Here is a 22497-nt window from a genome sequence, read left to right as displayed (position 1 = left end):
TTGGTGTTCTGCCACCACCGGATGGCGCCCGAGGCTAACTAAGCACAAGGAGAAGCAAAGGCACGGGCGGGGGTCGGAGTGGCGGGGGCGGGGGGGAGGGCGGGGAAGGGGGGGGGGGAGAGCTGCTGCGCGCCCCGGGAGGAGGCGGGACGGTTCCTATCCTGTAGCCGCGCCTTGTAGGGTGTGGGGCCAGGCAGTTTGGCCCGCTCGGCAGTGTTTATGCCGCTTTCGCCAACACCGAGGCCTTGCGGGCTCTCCAGGGCACATGGACTCTGGACGCGGCCCACGATCCTTCATCCTGTCTTTCCAGCATCACCCGAGCCACAGGCTATCCACGGACAGCTCAGGGACCTCTAGAAAGCTACAAGCTACTAACACCCCGGACCCTGGTTCTTTAGCAATCCAGTGGGAAGCAGGTGGCCTGAAAGCAAGGATTGGGGCCCACCTTTGCGCTTAACCCTCCGTCCCCGCAGTGGGCGCTGTTTGCCAACATCCAGTGGCCCACTTCTGAACTAAGGGGAACTCACTGAAGTCTGAGCCAGCCTTTTGACCCACACTCAGGGAAACCAGGTTGCAGCCTGCTCAAGCTGCAGCCAAGTGGATGGCGTGTGGGTGGGAGCAGGCAAGAGGGAGGTGCTCACTGTCGTGGTCTCTGTCCCTAAGCGCCAGTTAGATTTATCTAAACTAGGCGCGTCCAAATTGCAGCCAACAATAGCTTCGAATTTAGCATAACACAAAATCTTAAAACGTCCTGTCGCCCACCCCCCACCCCCCCCCCCATACCCTATTTTCCTTTTCGCTTCCTGGGCAACTCCCATTAAGGGCACTCAAAAATGAATCTAGGCTGGGCCTGTTGTTTTTCTCAGGAACATCTGGGCCTACACCACTCCCTCACTAGGACAAGCAAGGACTTGGAACTCACTGGGTGGCAGTAGGGGGCTATATTTCCCTACAGAGATGGGGCATTCTTGGAGTAGAAAGCTACAAGTATTGTCCCTCCACCCACTGAGCTTGTCCTCAGCTCCATCTTTGTAAAACACCATCCACATAACCTTGAGAAGCTTCTAGGAGGCCCTCTCTTTCAGCTCCCTCACTCCCTGCTCACCCTCCCTAGGAGTTCTGGGAAGACAAACCCCCTCTCCTCTTGCCCCAGTGCTGACTTTTCCTAGGGCACCAGGCCAAGTCCAGCTCCCAAGGGGATGTAGCCCTGGTCTGGTTCCCAGTCCCATAGGCACCACTGTGGGAAAACACTTGAGGCTCAGCTGGCCCCTCCAGAGATGGGGCACAGACAAGCCTTAAGACCATGACCGGCCCAGCCCAAAGCATGGCTCCCTCTCGGCTCCAACGAATGGACGGGTTTCAGTCAAAACGTCGGTGCACCGCAGTTACGTTTCATTGTCTCCATTTTATTTGTCAATATAAAAATACTCAAATATTTACAACAAATAAATATGTAGGGACACAATAAGTTACACTGTTAGGAGCCCTTTTCCTAGAGCTGGGAGAGGGTGTGCCAGTATCCAAAGCACGCCCACCTTCTCCCTCCCCCCCTCCCGACAACCTTTCCCAGCCCAGTGGGAAGAGCACAAGTATAAAAAAACCATGGACCCCAGACGCCAAGTGGGAGGCCCTGCCCACCCTTCCCCCTGAAGCAGGAGGCTCCATCTCCTCCCCCAACCCCCGCCCAGAAAACATTCAAAGCCCTAGAGGCGCAGGACTAGGCCCACCCCTGGATCCTGCACTCTCCCAAAAGGGGTACAACACCCTGTCCATCCCATCCCCATATGTACATCGCTGTCCCAAGCTCGGGACAGGTGGGGGTAGGAGAAGCAAAGTGGTATGACCCCCCTTCCCCTTCATAGCTCCAAAGACTCACCAGGAGGACCCCAGGCCAAGGGAAGACTTGACAGAGACAAGAAGGTTATGTCACTCTCACACACACACACACACACACACACACACACACACACACACACACACACACACCTCTCCATACACATGTCAACACATACATATATGCACAAACACACCCACATCTTGAAACTTCTGCCTTGTAAAGTTTTGGCTGCTGGGGTTCCACGTGTCTGAAATTCACAAGAGGCAGGTGTGCCTGCCTCCTGTGAGGTTGATGCTCTGGTGAGCCATACCAAATGGCAGTGCCCGTGCTGAGCAGGTCTTCATGGCTGGGCAAATGCTGGGCAGTGTCTGTCCCAGGCAGAGCAAATATCCCTGCCATGTCCCTGAGGTAGCTGGTGCCTGTGCAAAAGTAAGAGTGCACCTCCCAGGAAAACCCCCCCCGCCAGTGAGGTGGGGGGTTTCCCTCATACTGAAGACTCCTCTGGGTTGGAGTCAGGCAGTGGCTGGCGCTGCTGTAGCTTGCGTCGCAATTCATCAGCAATCTCAGGCAGCGGGTGGCCAAGTCCTCCCCGGTCCTCTCCTCCCAACTGTAAGCGTACATAACCGTTGGCATTTGAGTTCCGACCCCCTAGGTGAAGCCGAGTCGGAGAAGGCAGAGGCTGGCCAGGTATGCCAGGAGGTGGAGAAGGGGGCCCACCCCCGGGCTGGCACCGGGCGTGACCAGGCACGATCTTGAGAGAGCCATCTGAGTAATAGTAGCCAACGGGATCCCAAAGTTTCTCATCTGTTTCAGGGCCAGGACGGAAGGGAGGGCTGGTTGGTTCCTTGGGCAGTTCCAGGGGGTACACCAATGTCCTCTCAGCTGCCTTGGCACCTTTTTCTAGCTCTTCTCGCAGTCGCCGACGAAGTGACAAAACCAGGAGCAGCAGCACCAGGCACACAGCGCCCAGGGCCACCACAGCTAGCCATACAAGTCCCAGGTTTTCCAAGGGAGCCCGTGCCTCCAGGGTCACCGACGGGCCAGCTACCACAGTAACAAGGTATCTTTCCGAAGCCAGCCTTGTCCCCTGCTCCTCCGAATAGCAATGATAGGACCCGGCGTGGCGGGGCTGGGCCGCCATCACAACCAGTGCCTGGAGGCCAGTGTCATAGAGGAAGGAGCCAGATTGTTCTGCAGGGAGGTCCCGGCCTCTGAAAGTCCAGTGGGCACGGGCCAAATTGGATGAGAGGTGGCAGGGTAGGACCAAGTCTGTGCCTGCTACTACTGTGATGTTTTTAGGAGTAGATCTGACTGCAGGGGACAAAGAGAGAGAGAACAAAGCGTTAACACGGGAAACCCAGGGCCCATGATGGGAGGAGATGCTGTGCCAACTCTGGCTGTGATCCAGGGGGCCATCCCCAAAATGAGGGAAAAGCAGCTCACCTTTCTTAATGCCACACTGGTTACACATCTTAGAGGTGTCTAAGTTTGCCACATGCTGGACCAGAAGGGATCTGCTGGGAGGTGAGAAGGCATGAGCAGGCTGTCTCCAATCACCACTTCCACCTGCCCCCACCCCCAGCCCCAGCACTCACAGATAACCAACTCACCCTGAGTGAGCACTGGTGGTGGCCACACATCTACTGCTGTTGACATTCCAGGCACAGTAGGGGTCCCGGGCAAGGACACAGTCTACACAGGAGCGGTACTTTGTGCAGTCTGTCAGGGATAGCTGAAGCAGCTGAGAGCGAGAGCCAGCAAAAAGCACCTTCTGTAGCAAAATAAGGCAGAGGCAGAGGGTGAGCCACGAATGTCACGCTGGTGTGATAGCTGAGATTTGTGCAGAGACAAGTGCACAAGGTCCCCAAGGAGGCAGAAGAAAAATCCAGGCCAGAGGGAAAAAAATGTGATGAGGGCTTACGACAAGCCAGCACAGTCCTAATCACTTTATAGACATGACCTTATTAGAAAGGACAGCGGACCTGTGAGGCTGACGTGTTAAGCACACTTGCTCACACACAGTTCAGGGAACTCGGTCCCCTCCAGCCCCAGGAGTCAGCCACAGCTGTGCCCACCTAAGGTGTTTTCCTCTGTAGGAATGGCGACTGCCAATCTGTGTGCTCAGCCCCACACTTGCTGCCATTTCATTATTCAGTGTTCTGGGGAGCAACTTTGCGTCACAATAGCTTGTAAAAGGCAACCAAATCAGAATCCGGAGAATGCTGCAAATATACCAGTTTTGCATAAAGGTTAAAAAAAAAAAAAGTGACCACTTCAAGGAAATGATCCAGAAGATGGAGGGCCTGGCTCAGAGGCCCACTGGTGACTGCTGCATGGGTACCAAAACATCTGGGAGCCTGGGAGATCTGGTCAACCAGGGTGTGACTAAGATGCTGCTGCAGACAGAGCCCTAGCCCCACTTGGAAGGACCTGAGAAAACACGAGGGTGTTTGCCAAGGCTGGGTTCTGGGAATGGGGGCCCCACAGGGACTGGCTCTATGTAAGAACCCTTAGAGGACAGGTTCCGGCCGGTGAGTTAGTTAGTGCTCTTACTTCCTGGAACTCACAAGAGATTAAGAGAGGGGTTCTGAGCTGGCCAATCACATGAGCCCAGCTATGGAAGGTAGAAAGATTGGGTGTGAGAAAGCTGGTGCTGCAGAGAGCAGCTAGGGTACCTTGCTCTGAGACAGCACCAGACTTTCCACCGGCTCCTGGTCAAACACCTGCAGCTCCTCTACCATGTGGGCCCAGGGCCCCAGGCTCACAGCTTTCAGCAACCAACCGTCTCCTAGGAGACGAGGAGAATATGTCAGATGATGAGGGATCGGGCCCTGGGGCACCCCCAGGTTTCCAGCCTTGGGCACACCTGAAGTGCCTACCTGTGCCAATGAAGAGCACCGTGTAGGTGGCGCCATCAAGCCCTGTGACCCTGTCGGCCACCACGTGTGTGAAGTTGGTGTTCTTCTTCACAAGCAGGGGACGGCCCAACCGAGGCCTCACCTGTTCCTCCACCAGCGGGTGCTTCTTGATGAAGTTGAGTGTGTTGTCTGGCAGCTCCAGAGAACTGGTGTAGCCATTGTCGCGGTGCCAATTGTTGATGCACTGTGTTGGGGAGGGATGCGGGGAAGCAGGCCGTCAGTTGGGTGAATGACTGGGCCCTGGAGCTGCCGTTGTTGGGAGCACATCCCCACGCTGGAAACTCACCGAGCCAGGCCGAGGGGTGGGGACTGGGTCGGTATAGCGGGTCCACTTCTGGGCTTGCTCACTGTACTCTTTGTAGGGACCCTCAAACACATGCTGGATATGCTCCAACTGGTACTCACAGATTGCTGACAGGTCTGTATCACCCCTGTTAAAAAACAACCTTCAAAGTCAGGTCTGGTGCCCACTTGGCCCCCACGATACCCAGGGAAAGTAGTAGGCTCTGAGGTGTCACCCCTCCCCCACAGAGGTTTAAAAGAGCAGGCGCAGAGTGATCTTGGCTGCCAGGCACTGAGCACTGGACTCCATCCGGAGGCCTGTGTGGGCCCTAACACCCACACACGGTCTCCAACCTAACCACTTGCTCCTCCCTACCCCCAGCTACCTCAGAGCCGCTCACCATCGTGCTTGAAAAACCCCGAAGAAGGTGGTGTTGTGCCAGGAGGCGCCCGGCAGGGTATGCACTGCCCGCAGGTGGTTGAAATAGACTTTCCAGGCAGGGGCTGAGCACACCAACTGCGCTTTCAGGAACGTTGTCCACTTCTTCTGCAGGGTCCGTGCTCCCCCCAGGTCGCCCTGGCAGATGGCAAGGAGACATGGTTGGTCAGCCTGCCAAGCCTTCCGGGCTCCCACTGCCCACCACTGTGGAACTCGGTACCTTACAGACGCGAGCAATTCGAGCCACCACCTGCTCGGCATAGCAGTCGTACTCCACGGCCCGCTCACTGAAGAAGAAGTAGATCTTGTCATCGTCTCCCGTGAAGCTCCCCACACTCTCAGGGACGTAGGCAGAGCCTACAAAGTGGGGTTCTGGGGCAAAGCAAGGAGGGTCAGTGGCAGGGTGCCAGGGCCCTAGGCGGTCCTCCCGTTCTTGGCTTCCCCAGTCCCATTCCACTAACTCACCATTCAGCCAAAAGGCCAGGTACTCTGTCTTGATGGGGTGGTGGGGCCCCATGTTTCTCAGGATAACAGGCTCTGTACCCAGGAAGTTGTTGAGCGTGGCTGAGTACAGCTCGCCATCTACGGGAGACGAGCAGCGGGTCAAACAAGCTAGAAGTGTGATGCATACATGTACTCTGAAGACAGGTGTCAGAGTGCGACTGAGAGGGTCCCAGACTTGCCCTGTTTGTCCTGGAGGTGGACACTCACCCACAAGGAGGCCAGTGTGGCCCTTAGCTGGGTCATACGGACATTTCCCCTTCCCGTCCTCAAATCCTCTGCGATCCAAGGTAAAAGTGAGCATGTCCTAGGGGCAGGAAGACATTTAAGACAGGCATTGACACCGGGGTTGGGGGGGCTTGCACAGCCTGAAAAAACCACGGTCTGAGAGGCTGAGGAAGGAGGTCACAGAAGCTAGGGGCACACCCAAAGAGGGGAGGCAGCACTCACAATGTAGGTGCATTTTGGCTGGAAGGCGTAGGTGCCACAGACGTACAGGTGGGAGGCATTGTACGGCTGAAGGAAGCGGATGAAGTTGAAGCATTCGGTCTTCAGAGAGAAAGGCACACAAGTTAGCGAGCCCTGAGAGCTAGAGATTGCCAGGGTCCGGGACAGAGCAGGAGACTAGCAAACATTCCCCTGCATTCCTGCCAGGGGGTTACTCTAAGCACCCACCTGGTTGCTCTTCCCCTTCTGGGTACACTCAATCTTCTTCTCAGCTGGGGCCTCCCAGGAGATCTGAGGACCGCAAAGGGCATATCAGCAACGTCACAGGCATGCGCTAAGTATGTGTCCCAAACACAGCTTGAGCTATACCACGGGTGACACCTGGTCCCCAAACCATCCCACCTGACAGAAACCATCAGCGAAGAGCAATTGCTGATCCAGACACCAAGAGAGACCTCTGGGCTGAGGGACAGCCTGCACAGGCCACAGCCCTTGAGACTTTTCCCTCTCCCCTCTGTGTGCCTCCCACTGCCCCACCTCTCACCACTCCATGCAGCTCCAGGGCCTCCACAGTGAAGACAAACAGCGCCTCTCGGGCCCCCACATATAAAAGCCCAGAGTGCTCAGTCAGGGTCAAGGTCAGGAAGTCTTGGATGCCCGTCTGGGAGAACCGCCTCACTACTGTGGCCAGGTCTGCAGAAACCGGGACAAGAGCAAAGGGGGGTGTTAGCAAGGGGTGCAGGGCAGCCTCCCTGGGGTTCCAGGAAGCCATCAATCTCCCTTTATCCAAGGATCCCCTGGGTCTCATCATGGCTGTTCTTTACAAAAGCTAGCACCACACACAGATGACAGCCAAAGCCCTATTGGCCATAGAGGACTTTTTCTGAATAGCCTTTGGCTCAACAGCTCCACCCTACCCAGGCTTCCAAAACTCTTCTTCAGCCTGGGAGGAGGCAATCTGGGCTAGTGAAGAAGGGGAAGGAAGGATATCTCAGCCAAAGCTTCCGGCCAGAGGAAGCCATCTGACCAATGGTTCTCGCTCAGGGTCAGCGGTACCTCAGGCACGGAGCTGGGCACTTCCCCCAACCCGGCTCCCTCAGCTGCTGTTTCCTCCTTGCTGACCACATCAGGGTCCAGCTAGACCCCAGTGGCAGGTTTAGTGCATCGGAAAGCACAGAACAGTTGGGAGCATTCCTTGTCTCCTCGGATCCAGCAGGCACCAAACCAGGCTTCCAGAGGTGCAAGGACAGATGGGCACAGGATTGGCAAGGTGGCGTGTGGAGAGCCAGGAAAGATGTTAGGACTTGGAGGGGGGATGGGTTGGGGTGTCAAAGGGACCAGAGACTCAACAATCAGAGATGGTGTTGGAGGCTGGGAAGCTGCCATCAGGACAGTAGGGCATGGGCATACAGTCACGTGATCTGTCAGAGGCCCTGCCCACCTGTCCACAGGGGTCCCATGGAGGCCAGCCTTGGTACGGGAGGGGCTTCATTAGCGGCTGAGTGCAGCCTGCGGGAGGTGAGCTCATCCCACGTCCCAAGAGCCCATAGACGATACAAACACCTGACATCACCTCTCCATACAGGTGTGCGCGCAAAGGAGCGCTGTCTGGTCTGCGCTGCCTCCTCCCCCAGAAGCACAGGTGCTTATACACACCCACGGAGAAGCACCAGAAGGCTCCCGTGCCAGGGCAGCGGGAGAGGGCCTTTAGGGTGAACTAAGGGGCTTCTAGGGACAGACCCGTACGAAGACTGGAGAAGAGGTTAGGCTTACACTTGGCCTGGGGTTCACGTTTCTCTCTCTGGGCTTCCAAGCGTGTGAGTGACAATTCAAGTGAGGAACAGGGAGGGTGACTCAGAAACTACCACCCTTGCACACCAGGACAGCCAAGTCTGGGTGGTGGGGGTGAGGGTAAGAGATCGCACAACGTTATCCTAGTGTCAGAGGGAGGCAAATCCCAGATCTAGACCCGTACTACCAGTTCTGGGTCCCTGGGGCCACTCACATTTCTTAGAAAGCCATACCACACATGTCAGTATAAAGGTGCATGCTTGGGGGTATTTCCTCAGCAGCAGCGGCCCTTCCTTCAAGTAAGCATCATTCTCCCCGCCCTACCCCCTACTCCCAGCGATCTACCCCTACCTCCCATGCTTCAGGCACTCACCGCCAGAAGATACTGTCTTCCGGGGCACAAGGTTCCACCACACCTCATCCCCAATGCCCAGGCCCCACAGCCCCGCTACCAGCAGCCAGACAGCCCAGTGTGGGGCCATGGCAGACACCCAGGGTCTAAACTTCAGTCCAGTGGCCCTGTTGAAGGAAAAGAAACTGGTCAGCATCCCAGACCGGAAGGGCCCCCCGCCCCCGCACCAAGAGACAGGCAGCACAGGGCGCACGCTTGACCGCCAACTCCCCAAGAGCTCCTGGATCTCCCCATGTTCCTTTTTTTTTTTTTTTTTTGGAGAGGACGTACTAGCTCCTACAAGTGGCCTCTGCCCCGAGAGGCCCTGGGGGTCTCCCAGAAGAGCAAGGAGAGGAACTGAGTCAGCAAGTAACAGGCGTGGGCAGTCATCAAAAAGCCTTCTGTGGCCTCCAGGCCATCCCTACTCCCTCCCTTCAACTGGGAGTTGTGTAGAAAAAATAAAAAGGGGGACGCCCCTCCCCTTTCAGGCCTAAAAGGTTTCAGAGTTTCTTAGAATAATAAGAAACGGGACCTGCTGCTACCAGTGGGACTCCAGCAGCCAGCCCTAAGACCTAATTCGGGGAGGTATACCCCTTACTCGGCAGAGGCAGGCAGGCGGCTAGGCAAAGACCTCTAGTGGGGGACTTGCAGCAGGCGGCGTGCAGAGTTCCCGGCCCCAGCCTGTCCCCTCCCCCAGCGCAGACAATAGCCGGGCAGAGCCCAAACCCGGTTCCACATCAGCAGGGCTGGAGTAGGAGTGAGGCCGGGAACCAAACGGGCCAGGCTTCCCGAGGCCCCTTTGTTGCCCAAGAGGGAGGCAGGAAGTGGGTGGGATGGGCGTGGAAATGACCAGGACCAGTCCAGTTCCACCAAGAGCCTTCTACCAGACGCTGACCCTCCTGCAGAGCGGCGGTTGGGGAGTGAGTCGGCTCCGGGTTTATGGGGAATCTCCCCACCGCAGCGGGAGCCGGGTCTTGGAGGGAAGTGAAATGGGTTGGGGAGGCCGAAGCGGCGTTCTCCTGGACCACAGGGGATGCCCACGAATGGCTCTCGAGGGCTACGTCCCCACCTCTCCAACCCCATCACCGCCAGCTCTGATGAACGCTCTTAACTCGGGGATTGCACCCCGGGGACCCTGCCCCAGGCACTAGGCCAACGAGGCTGATTTCCACTAAACCAGATGCCCAGGGCCGGGAAGAGAGAAGCAGAATCTAAGGATTTCACTCCAAAACAAAGGTTCCTAGCCAAGACCCTGTCCGGGTCTCCCTACTGTGAGCTCTCCCCTCCCCCAGCTCCAGGGATTTGAATGCAAACAAAGCGGCAGCACTGGGAGCGTGGCAAAACCCGGCTTGCGGACGCCCCCTGTCGGCCCAGAACCCGAGCGCGGGAAGGGCGGGGGGCTGGGGCTGCCTTCCCGCGGGCAGTCCCCCCCGACACACCCTCAGCTTCCCTTCTGCCAATTACCCTAGGCTGGGGTCAAAACCCGGCGGCGTGCTCCGAGAATCCGCCTGCGTAGCGGTGACCCAACCCCCAGCTCTTCCCAAGGCAAGGGACACCGACAGCCACGGGGGATGGAGGGGTGCAGGACCAGGATTTGCGCCCCACACTTGCACACCCGGTCGTGGATCGCGGCGCTCCAGCGCGGGACCCGGCGGCCGAGCTCCGGCGAGGGGGCTGGCTCTCGGTGCTAGCCCGCCTCCCTAGCAGAACGGGAGGGCGGGGGGCCAAGCTAGGGAAATCCGATCCCACAACATCGGCCACGGTCCAAGCCCGCCCCGAACTTTCCGTCGAGGTTGGGGGGAACCGGAGCAGTTCGCGAGCCTAGCAAAGATTAGGACCTCGAGCCGAACAACCCAAGGGTCCCCTACTGCCCCTAGCTCCGTCCGCACCCTCAGGGTCCCGCCGCTCCGGCCACTGGAGCTGCAGGCACTGCTTGCTTTACTGCCAATCGTCCTCGGGGCAACCCGCGGCGGGCTCGAGAGGGACCCAGATCGGACAGCTGTCTGCGCTCCCGCCCCGCCCTGCACCCCCAGACGCTGTCCCCTAGCGCCGCGCGCCAGCCCATGCCCAAGGAAGGGGACAAAGCGGCAGCTCCGGGCCCCCACAGCTCCGGCCTCACTCACCTCTTCGGTGCAGCTCGAATCCCTAGGCGCCACCCTCGCGTCTGTCTCCGGCCACGGTCCTCCCGTATCCCCGCGCCGCTCCAGTCGGCGCGCGCCCGCCAGCACGCTGAGGCTGTCCCGCGCCACCGCCCCTCAGCCCCAGCAAGGCTCCTGGAGCCCCTGAGCTCGGGTTCGGCGTTCCACCGCGCCGGGCGCCGGTTCTTTCTCCGCTGCAGCCGCCGCTCTCCGCCCCCAACCCCCTGACGTCAGGCGTGGAGGGTGTCGAGTGGTGGCCGGGGGCGGGACGAGAAGGCCCGCCCAGGAGGGGGCTGCGACCCGGCTGCCTTGCTCGCCCAACACTGAGACTCGGGGACCCCGGCGACTCTGGCAGCCCTGGAGTCAAGGTCTACGCCGTGACGCCTGGAGGAGGGGGGCGGGGAGGGAGTCTAGGCGTTGCCACCAGGAACAGCACTCACCTGGTCTTCCAGAAGTGTGCCTTCAAACCCTTCCGCGAGCAGGGCTCTGCAAGGGCTGAGGGGCTCCCTCACGCTCCGTTTACAAGAACGAAAGCTGGCGAGCCATTTTGGGACGCATATCCGAAGGAAGGGGAGCTACAGAGGAAACTATAGTTTCTCTCAGGGGCTAACCACAATGGTCAGTCTTTTGGTTCCAAAGTCCTCCTTTCTGGCCCTAACCCTTGGACTGGAAGGAGCCGCGCACAGGCAGAGAAGACCCCAAGTCTCCAGGCAGCTCCTTGTTGCCAGGCCTACCCCCAGGAAATGACTCCTGGTGCCACTTGGAAGGTTAACAAGTGGCAGGAGCCCTACTGTTCAGATGAAAGGGGGCTGAAGGGAGCCACGCTGAGAACCACCACCATCACCTTCAAGAACTGGCAGCCTCCGCCCACAGCCGCTGCTAGAAGTCGCTTGTAGCTTTGGCCTCCTGGGCTGTGCGGGCTGGCGGGTCCTCCTGTAGGCAGGTGGACTGAGGAACCTCAGGGAAACTGCCCCACCGGTACTTGGAGACCACCCCTAGCCAGAATCAAAGGACGAGGGCGAGTTGAGGCCTGGAGGTTTCTGTGGTAACTTTAAGCCCCAGGGGCAGTCCTGGAGGGAAAAAAAAAACCAAAACCAAACCAAACCAAACAAAACAAAACAAAAAACCTTCAGACCCCACCAACAGATCTGGAGTATAAATCAGTCCGACAGGGGCTTTTGTTCTGAGTTAAAACTTGGCATGAGGAAAGTAGAGACCAGAAGAGCAATGGAGGTAATTGAGAGAGGCAGCCCAGTTTGGTTTCTGTACTTGGGTCTTTACTGGGACACAGAAGGGCCCCTTCTCCCTCGGTCGCCAGAGCCACATTTCCCAGCTCCTTTCCATTAGGAAACAAAGCTGTGGCCTCGGAGATGCCAGAGATAGGAGGCCAGCCAGGTATTACCAGGGGCAGGCAGGAAGAGTGTCCTATGGAAGCTCGCCAGGGAGGGAGCTATGGGCACTCCTCTTGATCAGACCCCGATTCCATCAAATAAGGGCTAGCTGGTCACAGCAGGCCAGGCATTTGTTCTGTGCTGTCTGTCACAGCTCCTCACTCCACGCTCAGGACACTTTAGAAGCTAGGTCTCCTCAGCTCTGAAGCTACTGTTTCATTCCCCCCCCCCCCCCCCAGAAAGAGTAAGCAAGATCTAAAACTGGCTCAAATTCACATAAGCAGCAAGGTGACTTTTTTTTTTAAATGAGGTCTTGGAGTGATGGCCGCAGTCTATGAACCCATGGATTCACATCCATGCTGGGCACTAGTGAGACTGTCTTTAAAAGAAAAAAAAAAAGAAAAAAAAGGTGAGGTCTGGGATTCCCAGTTCTATCTTTCTAACAGTCAGCAAGCACAGAGCTATGCTCCATTTCCTGTTTTTTTTTTTTTTTTCTCACCTGAAAGTCTTGCCCCCAGGAATGAGGGCTGCTCAACAGTGATGTGAGCTCCCTGGCTCAACCTCCAAGGTGGCCCCAGTGGAAAGTTTCAAAAGGCTTTGGTTTCACTGGCACGGACAGTATTCTGTACCTTCGTGGCAGGCGTCAGGGTCTTCTAAGCCAGGGATGGAGGTGGAAATGAGAGTGCTCGGTAACAGACCCAGTCAGCCTCTCTCCACACAAGGATCCTCAACGACAGGGTTCCACCCACCACGCTACCTCTGCCCATTCTCTGCCATACTCTGTTTACCACCATGGGTCTTCTCCACAGCAGGTGGGCAGAAGATAAAGTTTCTTTGCATGATTACATGTATGTGATTCATGCTTTTTTTAATAAAAGGATAGCTGGCAGAAAAAAAATAAAGATACTGGATCTTCCATCAGGAAAAAAAAATTAGTAATACAAAGAAAAAAAAATAAGATAAGGGTGCGGTGGCTCACGCCTGTAATCCCAGCACTTGGGAAACAGAGGCAGGCGAGTCTCTGTGAGTTCAAGACCAGTCTGGTCTATAAACCGAGTTCAGGACAGCCAGGGCTATAAGAGAAACCCTGTCTCAAAAAACCCAAAATAAATAAATAAAAGACCATGTGTACTTTCCCTAGGCCTGCCTAGCATAGCCTATGGAAGGCATTACACCTTGCTCAAGCCCAAAAGACCAGGTCCCGCTGCTTGCCCCTTTGCTACACCTTAAATGCTTGTGGCCAAGTAAAGGAAACACAAAAAGGTAAGTTAAACGCTTCCCAAGACACACTGAGCTCAAGCTGAGCCTTAGACAGAACCCCAATATTGGTTACAAGCAGTACCCTACTTTTTAGCAACTACCCTTTCTGGGGTAAATGGCAAGAGTGAGGCCTGGAGTGTATGCTGGGGTATCTCTAGTCAGGGCCTCCTTGGACCTGGACCATTTCCAAGGTAGCCAGTAGGTGACAATGTGAAAAGATTTGGGGCTGGCCATCTTTCAAGGGGCTCTCTGACCATCGGGACCCAGAGAACTGGGACATAGGAAAAGGACTTCCTCGGTCTGGGTCTACTTCCTCCAAAAGGAGATTTATCAAAGCTGTCCACCTGGGAAGCCTTTTCCTTCCCAGCCCCTCCCTTCCAGCATCACCAAAAGGAAGCAGGAAAGCATCGGTCATCACGGCCCAGGATACTGCTTTTCCAGTGGCTGTGTCAGGATATCCCTTGCCTCTTCCCAGAGGCTTAGGGTCAAGAACCCAGAGGGCAAATGCTGCGCAGGCCAGCTTCATTCCAGAGATCTTGGCCAGGAAGAGGTTAGGTTTCTGACTGAGCCCAACCCAGCTCCCTGTGAGTCCCAGAGCAGGGCAATTGCAGGACCCAGGGGATAGTGTCCACCTTTGAGTGACCTCACATTGCATGCCTCTACTCAGGTTACAGCCAGGCTTTGGGGAGGGACAGTGGTCCCCAAAACCTCTTCTCCTCTGTATGTTTCTCTGTCAGGGATGGGTATGTTTTTGGAGCAAGGAGCCAGGGAGGGTTCCTGGAGTCTATATTGACAATTTGATCCTTTCTCTTAAAGCCAGGTAAAGGCAGCTTCAGGAATGGAAACTCCCCAGTTCTGCCTCTCAGACCTTCCTTCTACCCCCCTCTGCCCTTGGCAAGGAGAACAAAAGAGGGAAATTTCAAGGTGATTTCCAGGTTTCCAGAGCAAACCCAGTAACTGCGGATTAACTGTCAGGAGGCACAGCGTCAAGCACTGGTGCCAGAGGCAGGGTGAGAGGGGCGGGCTCTCCTGTCAGAGATGCGAGGCTGACCTGCCTTCTGCTGCTGGGGTGTAAGAGTATGCCAAAGGGGCACGCGATGAGGCCAGGAAGAGAAACCAGAACTATCAGCCAACACACTGGGCATCCGAGTCACCTGGCTCCGGAAAGGTTCCTTCCACTTCTCATTTGGCAAAGGCTTTGAGACAGAAAAGATGTCCTCCTCTGTGGTCCCCAGTGCTGTGCAGAGCCTAAGCCTTGTCCTCTAAATAATAGATGCTTTTAGCTCCTGGCCTTCTGAAACAGGCCTAGGAAGGTATGGGGTTGACTTTGGGTGTGCTCTTTGTCTTCCTCCTAGCTAGTTCCCAACCCTGGGGCAGAAACCTTGGGGAGACTCCAAGGGCCATCACCCGCTGAGAAGTGGACACAAATCATGTTGGCAGGAGGCATCCTGTGCCACCTTCTGGTTCCCTATTATACCTGTTGCAAAGCTCACTCCAACCCTCAAAGTGCCAGGTGGGGTCAGGGATGAGCATGCATTCTGTCATCGAGAGTGGACAGATAAGAAAGTAAATAGGGGGCTGGAGAGATGGCTCAGAGGTTAAGAGCACTGGCTGCAAGCAGGGCAGTGGTGGTACATGCCTTTAATCCCAGCACTCGGGAGGCAGAGACAGGTGGATCACTTTGAGTTCAAGACCAGCCTGGTCTACAGAGAGTCCAGGACAGCCAAGGCTACACAGAGAAACCCTGTCTCAAAAAAAACGAAGGGGGAAAAAAAAAAGAGCACTGGCTGCTTTTCCAGAGGTCCTGAGTTCAATTCCCAGCAACCACATGGTGGCTCACAACCATCTATGTGATCTGGTGCCCTCTTCTGGTGTGCAGGTGTACATGCAGGCAGAACACTGTATATGTAATAAATTTTTTAAAAACTTAAAAAAAAAAAAAAGAAAGTAAATAGGGGCTGGGGGTGAGGGGGTGGGGGTGAGGGGATGGGGGTGAGGGGGTGAGGGGGGTGAGGGGTGGGGGTGAGGGGGTGGGGGTGAGGGGGGTGAGGGGGTGGGGGTGAGGGAGGGGTGATGCTCCTGGAGGCACAAGGGGCCTGCTGTCTTCTCCAGAGGTTCAGGTCAAAGACACAGAAACTGACCTGGGGCAAGGCAGGAAGTCTAGAAAGTTGACTTCAGACTCAACACTATACTGAATTAAGCATAATTATAGCTCCAATTTACCATCTTCTCTGTAGAGTGTCCCTAGCAGTGTGGGGCAGTCCCAGACAGGGTCCAGACAAAGAGTGCCCAGGCTCCAGCAACTCTGGTCAGAGGCATGACTGCTCCTAGATACAAGAGCCCTCAAATGCAGGAGGTGCCGCCCCGGTCCCAGTCACATGACCGGCAGAAGTGAGCCCAGCAGGTAGCTGGCTCACGCAGAGGCCAGGCATCCCTTCTGGGTAGGGATTGAAGGAAATCTTCAAACTTTTCTAAATCGCTGATCCTGGTGGTACACACCTTTAATCCCAGCACTTGGGAGGCAATGGTAAGGTGAACAGATCACTGTGAGTTCGAGGCCAGCCTGGTCCACAGAGCAAGTACAGGATAGTCAAGGATACACACAGAGAAACCCTGTCTTGAAAAACAAAAACAAAAAAGAAACCAAACAAAACAAGACCCACTGATGCTGAAAACAAGACTTTAATATACACAATGGAACCTCATATTAATGATGGACAGAGAGAGCAAGGTGTGGGACAAAACAATGGCCAACAGGGGTGGCCAGGAGGTCCCAGGAAGCCGGAGCTGTGAAGACAAAGGCCCCAGGATAGAAGAGCTAGCTGGGCAGGAAGGGGGTGGGGACGGTCAGAGCCCAAGGCCCTTTGCTGGGCAGTGGCAGGGCGGGAGCCTAGCTTCACCAGGCTTGGCCTCCTCTGGCTTCCATTCTTTGCCGTCCTGCTGGAGTCCAGAGCCTTGGACCGCTTGACCTTTACCCCTTTAAATGTCTTTCCAAGGGCTGAAGTACTGACCCTGTGAAGAGAAAGCACGCTGTAACAGCCCCGGCACAGCCCTCTACAGAGGGCTCCTATCAGAGAGGCCTCCTTCATGCTGGGTATTGTGAGAGTAAGTCCCTAAGGCTCAAGAGTCCACACACAGTAGGTCAAAGGGCCACCTGACTGCCATCTGCCTACTGCTACAGGCCCACTGAGCAGGGAGGAAGATGGGGTGTGTGCATACTCAGCCAAGCTCCAATCACTTCCTCTTTATGACAAACAATGCTTCCCACCAGAGGCCAGTGGGATCCAGTTCCTGGGGATCAGCTTGAGGTTTGATTTCCAGCTTTCTTTTTCTCAAGGACTTGCGAAATTTGAGCACCAAGCCACAGCCTGTGGCCAGTGTGTCAACCTCAAGTCAGAGGTTAGAGGGAATTATAAGGGAGGAGTCAGGGAGAGGCAAGCCGGGAGCAAAGTCCAGCTGTCTCCATTGAGGGCTTGGGGGCTCAGGGCAAGCCCAGGAAGGCACTGCTTGTTGGAAAATGGGGGGTGGCAGGGAGAGTGCAGATGGGGACTGATTTGTGCCAAGGAATGATGCTGGCTGTGAGCCCTGATTTTCATATTCACTCAAGCTGCTTGCATGACGAGGAAGCTATTGACACTCTGGAGCCTCTAGCTAGTTTGCTCATCTGTAAAACGGGTTTCTAACAATCCCTGCCTCATGAGCATTCTTCAGGTTCCTGTAGAAAAGGATCTTCGTTCAGCAAAGTTTACCTGGATGACCTGAGGCAATTCCAGGAATAGAGGTTGCGCCTCTAGAAACGAGAGTGGGTGCTGGGGACTTGGAGGAGCAATAGAACACTTGTTCAGCATGCTCGAGGCCCTAAGTTCAAGGACTGTCCCCTCCAAAACAAACAAAACAAAACAAAGAGCAGCCTGGGAAATGCTCTTAAGGCAGCAAGAAGCCAGCTGAGGTCCACAGGGCGAGTGGACAGGAGGTGGACAGCTGTCGCCTCCGCTGCCCCTTCCTGGCTGTTCATGACAAACTGATAGTGCTCAGTTCTCTAGGGCCGCCTTTCTATATATTTGGTCATTAACAGACTCCCTATGTTTGCTCTGTATCCCCTCCCTGGGCCCTGGATTAAAAATGAAGGTCCCCTGAGACATCCCCACCCTCCACCACACTGCCCACTCCACCCTCTCCCTTTGGAGTCTAGCAGCTGCAGTGGGGGTGGATATACCACTGGATCTGCCAAGCCCGGCTCTGACTGACCACTTCCCTTTCCTCCCAGGTCTAGGGGATTATGGGACACCACCTGGGGCTGACAGTGGGTCAGCAGGTCCTGCCAGCGGATGTAGGTCTGGGTAGCTAGGTCCTTGAGTTTGGTCCGGTACATGGCCTGGGGGCTCTCCCGGATATGGGTGCTGATATGGCGGTCCAACTGCATGCACAACAGCTGCAGTTCACCCTGACGAGAAGGAGGAGGAGGCATGATATAAGCCAGGCATATTTTGGAGGCCAGGGCAAGGAGAACTAAGAGAAAGGGAGTGACTGCTGGGAAGCTGGAGTGGGATGGGCAGATTCCAGGGGATAGGTTAGCATCCCTTGGGAATGGCTTTCGGGGATAGGTCAGCATCCCTTGAGAATGGCTTTCGGGGATAGGTCAGCATCCCTTGGGAATGGCTTTTGGAACATGGTGGGTGGAAGAAGCCTTGGCAACTCTGGCCACTTCTTTCTTGGCCTCTCACTCACTCTGCAGTTCCTGAGGGAAGGCTGGCTCCATCCTGGCTAGTGTGGCCCCATATTGCTTGATGCAGTAAATACTACTGTGCATCCAAGCCTTTCCTGCCCCAGCATCTTAGCAGACTCACCCATTGATCTGGAGTAATATCCTGGCTGCTGACCACCACCCCAGCCAGTGTCAGGAGGCTATGGCACAGATAGCAGACCTGAGGGGAGAGAGCACAACAATTACGCTTTCCTAACCCATCCTTAGCCTGCGCAAGGTCCTTGCTCTCAGCAACAGCAGCAGCAGCTTCCAGGAAAGCAACTTCAAGGCAGGCCTGAATGAACAGAACTTGGCCTTGCAGAACTGTGACTGTCCCAGTACCCTATATCCAGTACCCACATTCCTTGTAATTAGTGATTGCCCCTAAATGCTTTCTGAAAAAGACTCCTTGCCACCCAGAAATCCATACCACCTCGAGCCTTACCCTGGCACTCCAGAAGCAAAAGCCTAGAGGGTCTCCAACCTCTGCACAGCTTGTTTGCTGAGCCGCCTACACCTGCGGTCGGTGACTGAGATGCTACTATGCCTTGTGCCACCTCTAAGTCCCCACCTTGTAAATGTGCCCTACAGTGGATAAGCACCTGCACAAACCTACACACAGCACTCAGTCCTGCCGGCAGACAGAAAGCTGGTGAGGGAAGGGAAGGCCAGTAGAAACAGTATGGATAGCTATCTGCATACCTTTCCCACCAAGTCTACCCTCATTGTTGCCATTGGACACTTCAGAGATAAAAACCAGGACAAAGGCTAGGTGTGATGGAGCAACCTGCAATCCATAGAAGATCTCAGCTGGGCGTGGCGGTGCACGCCTGTGACCCCAGCACTCGGGAGGCAGAGGCAGGCAAATCTCTGTGAGTTCAACCACAAATCAAGTCCAGGACAGTCAATGCTACACAGAGAAACCCTGTCTCAAAAAAAAAAAAAACAAAAAACAAACAACAACAACAACAACAACAAAAACCCCCAGAAGTTCAAGGCCAGCCAAGTGAGCATAAGAAAACACTGTCTTGGGCTGGGAACTGGAGAGATGGCTCAGAGGTTAAGAGCTCTTCCAAAGGTCCTGAGTTCAATCCCCAGCAACCACATGATGGCTCACAACCATCTATAATGAGATCTGATGCCCTCTTCTGGTGTACATGCAGGCAAAACACTGTGTATATATGACAAATAAGTAAATCTTAAAAGAAAAGAAAACACTGTCTCAAAAACAAAAGAAAATATATAACAATGAACATTAAAAAAAAAAAAAAAAGACCAAAAAAAAGAACAACAACAACATTAGGGGAAAAGGCCAATTCTACTGGATGAGAGAAGGGGTTAGCCCATGGCAGCCGTGGACTCTATTTAGGGGCATCTGCCTGCTGTGCAGAGAAAATGAACTAAGTAAATCCTGATGGATGAAGGTGCTGACCCAGGCAGCCTGCTCTTGGCACTGAGGACTAGCTGCACACTGGGCCTCTGGACAGAGGTCCTTCAGTCCTGTCCCCTGGCTCCTCTTACACCTATAATAAGGAGAGTGGCTGTGCTCCTGAGACCTGTGTCAGATTGACAAGCTCAGGAAAGAGAAGGCCTGAAAGAGGAAAGACCCAGGGCTGACAGGCGGGCCAAGCCAGCCCAACGGCTTTCTTTGGGTGCCTTCCTTGCCTTTCTGGATCACCAGATGGTGCCCAAGAAACAGCAGTAATCTTTTTGCATGGTCGAGGAACCTCCCCGGAACCACCCTGAAAGCACTCAACTTGGCACCATGAACTGACTTCTTGAGTTCAAATATACACTGTGGAGAAATGCCACATGAGTGACCAGCAACTGCACCTGCCTTGCTTAAGATGCCAGCACAATAGCCAAAGCCCCAGGGGACCTGACTCTAGATGCAGACCAGCCTGGGCGGCAGTGGGGGACCTACACATGGCAGGCACAAAGAACAAAGTGATGAAGAGCGGGCCCCCAGGAAGGCCGTCATAGGGGCAATACCCAAGCTTTGCAAACTGGGTTCCACCTGCTGCTGCGGCCTGCCAGCCGGCACCGCCACTTCCTCCCTGGGCTGCCTAGTGCTGACCATCCCAGCAATGACTAGGGGGCTCCAGAGTCCTCAGCAGATCTCTTTGTTCTACATGCTCAGGCCAGTGCACTGCAACCAGCCTTGACTAACACAGCTCCTGCTCAGAGCTTAGGGTAGCGATGGAGGATTTGCTTAACAAATACTGAATCTCAGCTTCCCAAAGCACTAGACAGGGAGAGTCCTGATTCTGGACAGACTGAGATGGGGGCCGCAGAGAGGAAGTGACTAAACCAGAGTGGGCCTCAGAAGGACAGGATCTGAGGCAAAAATGGCCCTATGGGGGCAGAGGCAGTAAGTAGAATACAACACCAGACAGACCCTGAAGGCTGATGCAAAAGACAGGCAAGCATAGGGAGGAGGCAGGGCTGATCAGCCGGCTTAACTGGGTAAAGGGGCATGGCTTGGAGACAGGGTTGGCAGCAGACAGTGTGAGGAAGGCTGGGTTGTAGGGGGCTAATTAGAGGTTCTTGGGGGAAGCTGGTGATAGAGGGTAAGCAGTGTCTGGTGTGAGCTAAACACACCAGAATGCTGTCTTTCTGGGACAAAAGATTCATATTCCTTTTGCTGTCTTCCATAAGGTGTTGGCTGTGTGTGTGTGTGTCCTCGTCTGTCCGTCTGTGCTAGAGACTAAACTCAGGAACTTGTATGTGTAAAGCACATACCCTCCCACTGAGCTGCATCCTCAGCTCACATCCTCCTTGTCCTCCACTTACGAATATGGGGTGCAGCTGGAGAGATACTGGCTGCTAGGACCCCAGCTGGAAAGCTCACAACCACCTATAAGTCCAGCTCAGGGGATTCGATGCCTCTGGCCTCCCTGAGCATGCATACTGTACTCATGTGCACATTACCCCACCCCATCACACACACACACACAATCAAAAATAATAATCTGTGTATGCATTTAGTACCAGAGTTCATGAAGTAGGTTCATGAAGTTCAGAAGTAGGTGGATTTCTGTGAGTTTGAAGCCAGCCTGGCCTATATACTACATAGTGAGTTCTAGGCAGTATGATCCTGTCTATATATATATATTTGTGTGTGTGTGTGTGTGTGTGTGTGTGTGTGTGTGTAATAATAACAAAGAAAAAACATCATGAAGTTGAGCGGGACCAAGGTGGTGGGTACTACAGGGAAGGAGTAAGAGAAATAAAAGGGGGAAAACAATGTAGTTATATTTTAATTTTAAAAATAATAAAACTATTTTAAGTAAATAATTGGTTTTTTTTTAGAGACAGGAGTTCTCTGTGTATCCCTGGTGGTCCTGGAACTCACTCAGTAGACCAGGCTGGCCTCAAATTCACAAGAGATCCATCTACCTCTGCCCCCCAAGGGCTGGGATTAAAGGCGTGTGCCACCCCTGCCCAGCTCAAAATCTTTTAAAAAAAAAGAAAACAAGTACTATTTCTGGGGATATAACTTATTTGGTACAGTACTTGCCTAGCATAGAGGAGGCCTCATATTCAATTCCTAGTACCATAAAAATGGGCCGGATGTTGCATGCCTGTAATCCCCAGTTTCTTAGAGGCAGGAGGTTCAGAAGTTCAAAGTCATCCTTTGCTATATTGTGAGTTCAAGGATAGCCTGGAGTATCTAAGACTTTGTCTTGAAAAAAAAAATCTGTATAATGTGTATGCTTTACTGATAGACTCAGAATACAACTAAAGTTAGTGAAGAGTTTTCAGTGGGACATCGTTTATTTTAATGGAGTCTAACTGGGTTCCTAACTAACTAGGTTCCTAACTAACTGGGTTCCTGAGTTTGGGACAAGAGAGGAACATGATCTTGGAAAGAAGCTGAGGCTCTTTTCTGACAGGGCAAAGCACTTGGCCTTGAGCACAGTGATTATGAGAGGTGGCAGAGGATTACAGAGGAAAACCTCCAAGGGCTGTGGAGCTGGGGGCGGAGCGTTATCTAGGGAAGACCAGGAACTAGCCTGGGGTAAAGGTCTGGTATGGCTACTGGATTGCAGAGAAGGGGAGAAAAGCATCTGATGACCCCTCACCTCTAAGCCCTTTCTCTTGAGATGCCTTTCTTTAGCACTCCCACCCCCAGCCTGCCCCCAGCTCGGCTGTGGAGATCTTTGCGGGATCTGGGCTGCAGGACAGTTTTCCCAGGTGGAGGCTTGGTGGGCAGGCTGAAAGCTCCAGGAGTGTCCTGGCCGAGGAGCACTGTAGGGAAGGCTACTAGTGTACTCACCCTGAGTGGCAGGGTTCACTGAGGGGGGCTGGGGGCGGCGAACAATCAGCACACAGCTCCAGTTTCACAATGCACTTCT

At 54.6% G+C, this 22497-nt stretch overlaps 2 protein-coding genes across 6 annotated transcripts in view; both read right to left on the bottom strand.

Annotated features, from left to right (window-relative positions):
* Positions 1-1977: 1977 nt before the first annotated feature.
* Positions 1978-11101, bottom strand: Sema4c (semaphorin 4C). Its single transcript, XM_051152811.1, has 15 exons — positions 10730-11101; positions 8589-8734; positions 6969-7117; positions 6653-6715; positions 6428-6526; positions 6188-6284; positions 5942-6058; positions 5697-5848; positions 5439-5614; positions 5042-5186; positions 4717-4939; positions 4513-4625; positions 3448-3608; positions 3281-3351; positions 1978-3148 (listed from the first exon to the last, which is right to left on the bottom strand). Exons 2-15 carry the CDS (start codon positions 8695-8697, stop codon positions 2322-2324), a joined length of 2502 nt encoding a protein of 833 aa, XP_051008768.1. The 5' UTR covers positions 8698-8734; positions 10730-11101; the 3' UTR covers positions 1978-2321.
* A 5175-nt stretch (positions 11102-16276) lies between these two features.
* The window catches only part of Fam178b (family with sequence similarity 178 member B), a 99351-nt gene continuing 93130 nt past the window's right edge, over positions 16277-22497 (bottom strand). For all 5 annotated transcript variants that reach the window (XM_051152793.1, XM_051152789.1, XM_051152790.1 and 2 more), the window contains 3 exons: positions 18243-18320; positions 17687-17839; positions 16277-16407 (listed from right to left, as the gene is read on the bottom strand). In XM_051152793.1, the coding sequence (XP_051008750.1) occupies positions 16375-16407; positions 17687-17839; positions 18243-18320 (264 nt within the window). In that variant the 3' untranslated portion in view covers positions 16277-16374. The remainder of the gene's footprint in view (positions 16408-17686; positions 17840-18242; positions 18321-22497) is intronic.

Source organism: Acomys russatus, chromosome 11, assembly GCF_903995435.1.
Source record: "Acomys russatus chromosome 11, mAcoRus1.1, whole genome shotgun sequence".
Classification (NCBI taxonomy): Eukaryota; Metazoa; Chordata; class Mammalia; order Rodentia; family Muridae; genus Acomys; species Acomys russatus.
This window is presented reverse-complemented; position numbering and strand designations above follow the sequence as displayed.

What these genes read in the sequence shown, in the direction of transcription:
- Sema4c (XM_051152811.1), bottom strand. Translation starts at nt 8,697, where the DNA reads ATGGCCCCACACTGGGCTGTCTGGCTGCTGGTAGCGGGGCTGTGGGGC. An exon ending in CCCTGGAGCTGCATGGAGTG is followed by an intron (nt 6,716 to 6,968) that starts GTGAGAGGTGGG and finishes TGCGGTCCTCAG; the next exon opens with ATCTCCTGGGAGGCCCCAGC. An exon ending in GGTGCTCTTCATTGGCACAG is followed by an intron (nt 4,626 to 4,716) that starts GTAGGCACTTCA and finishes CTCGTCTCCTAG; the next exon opens with GAGACGGTTGGTTGCTGAAA.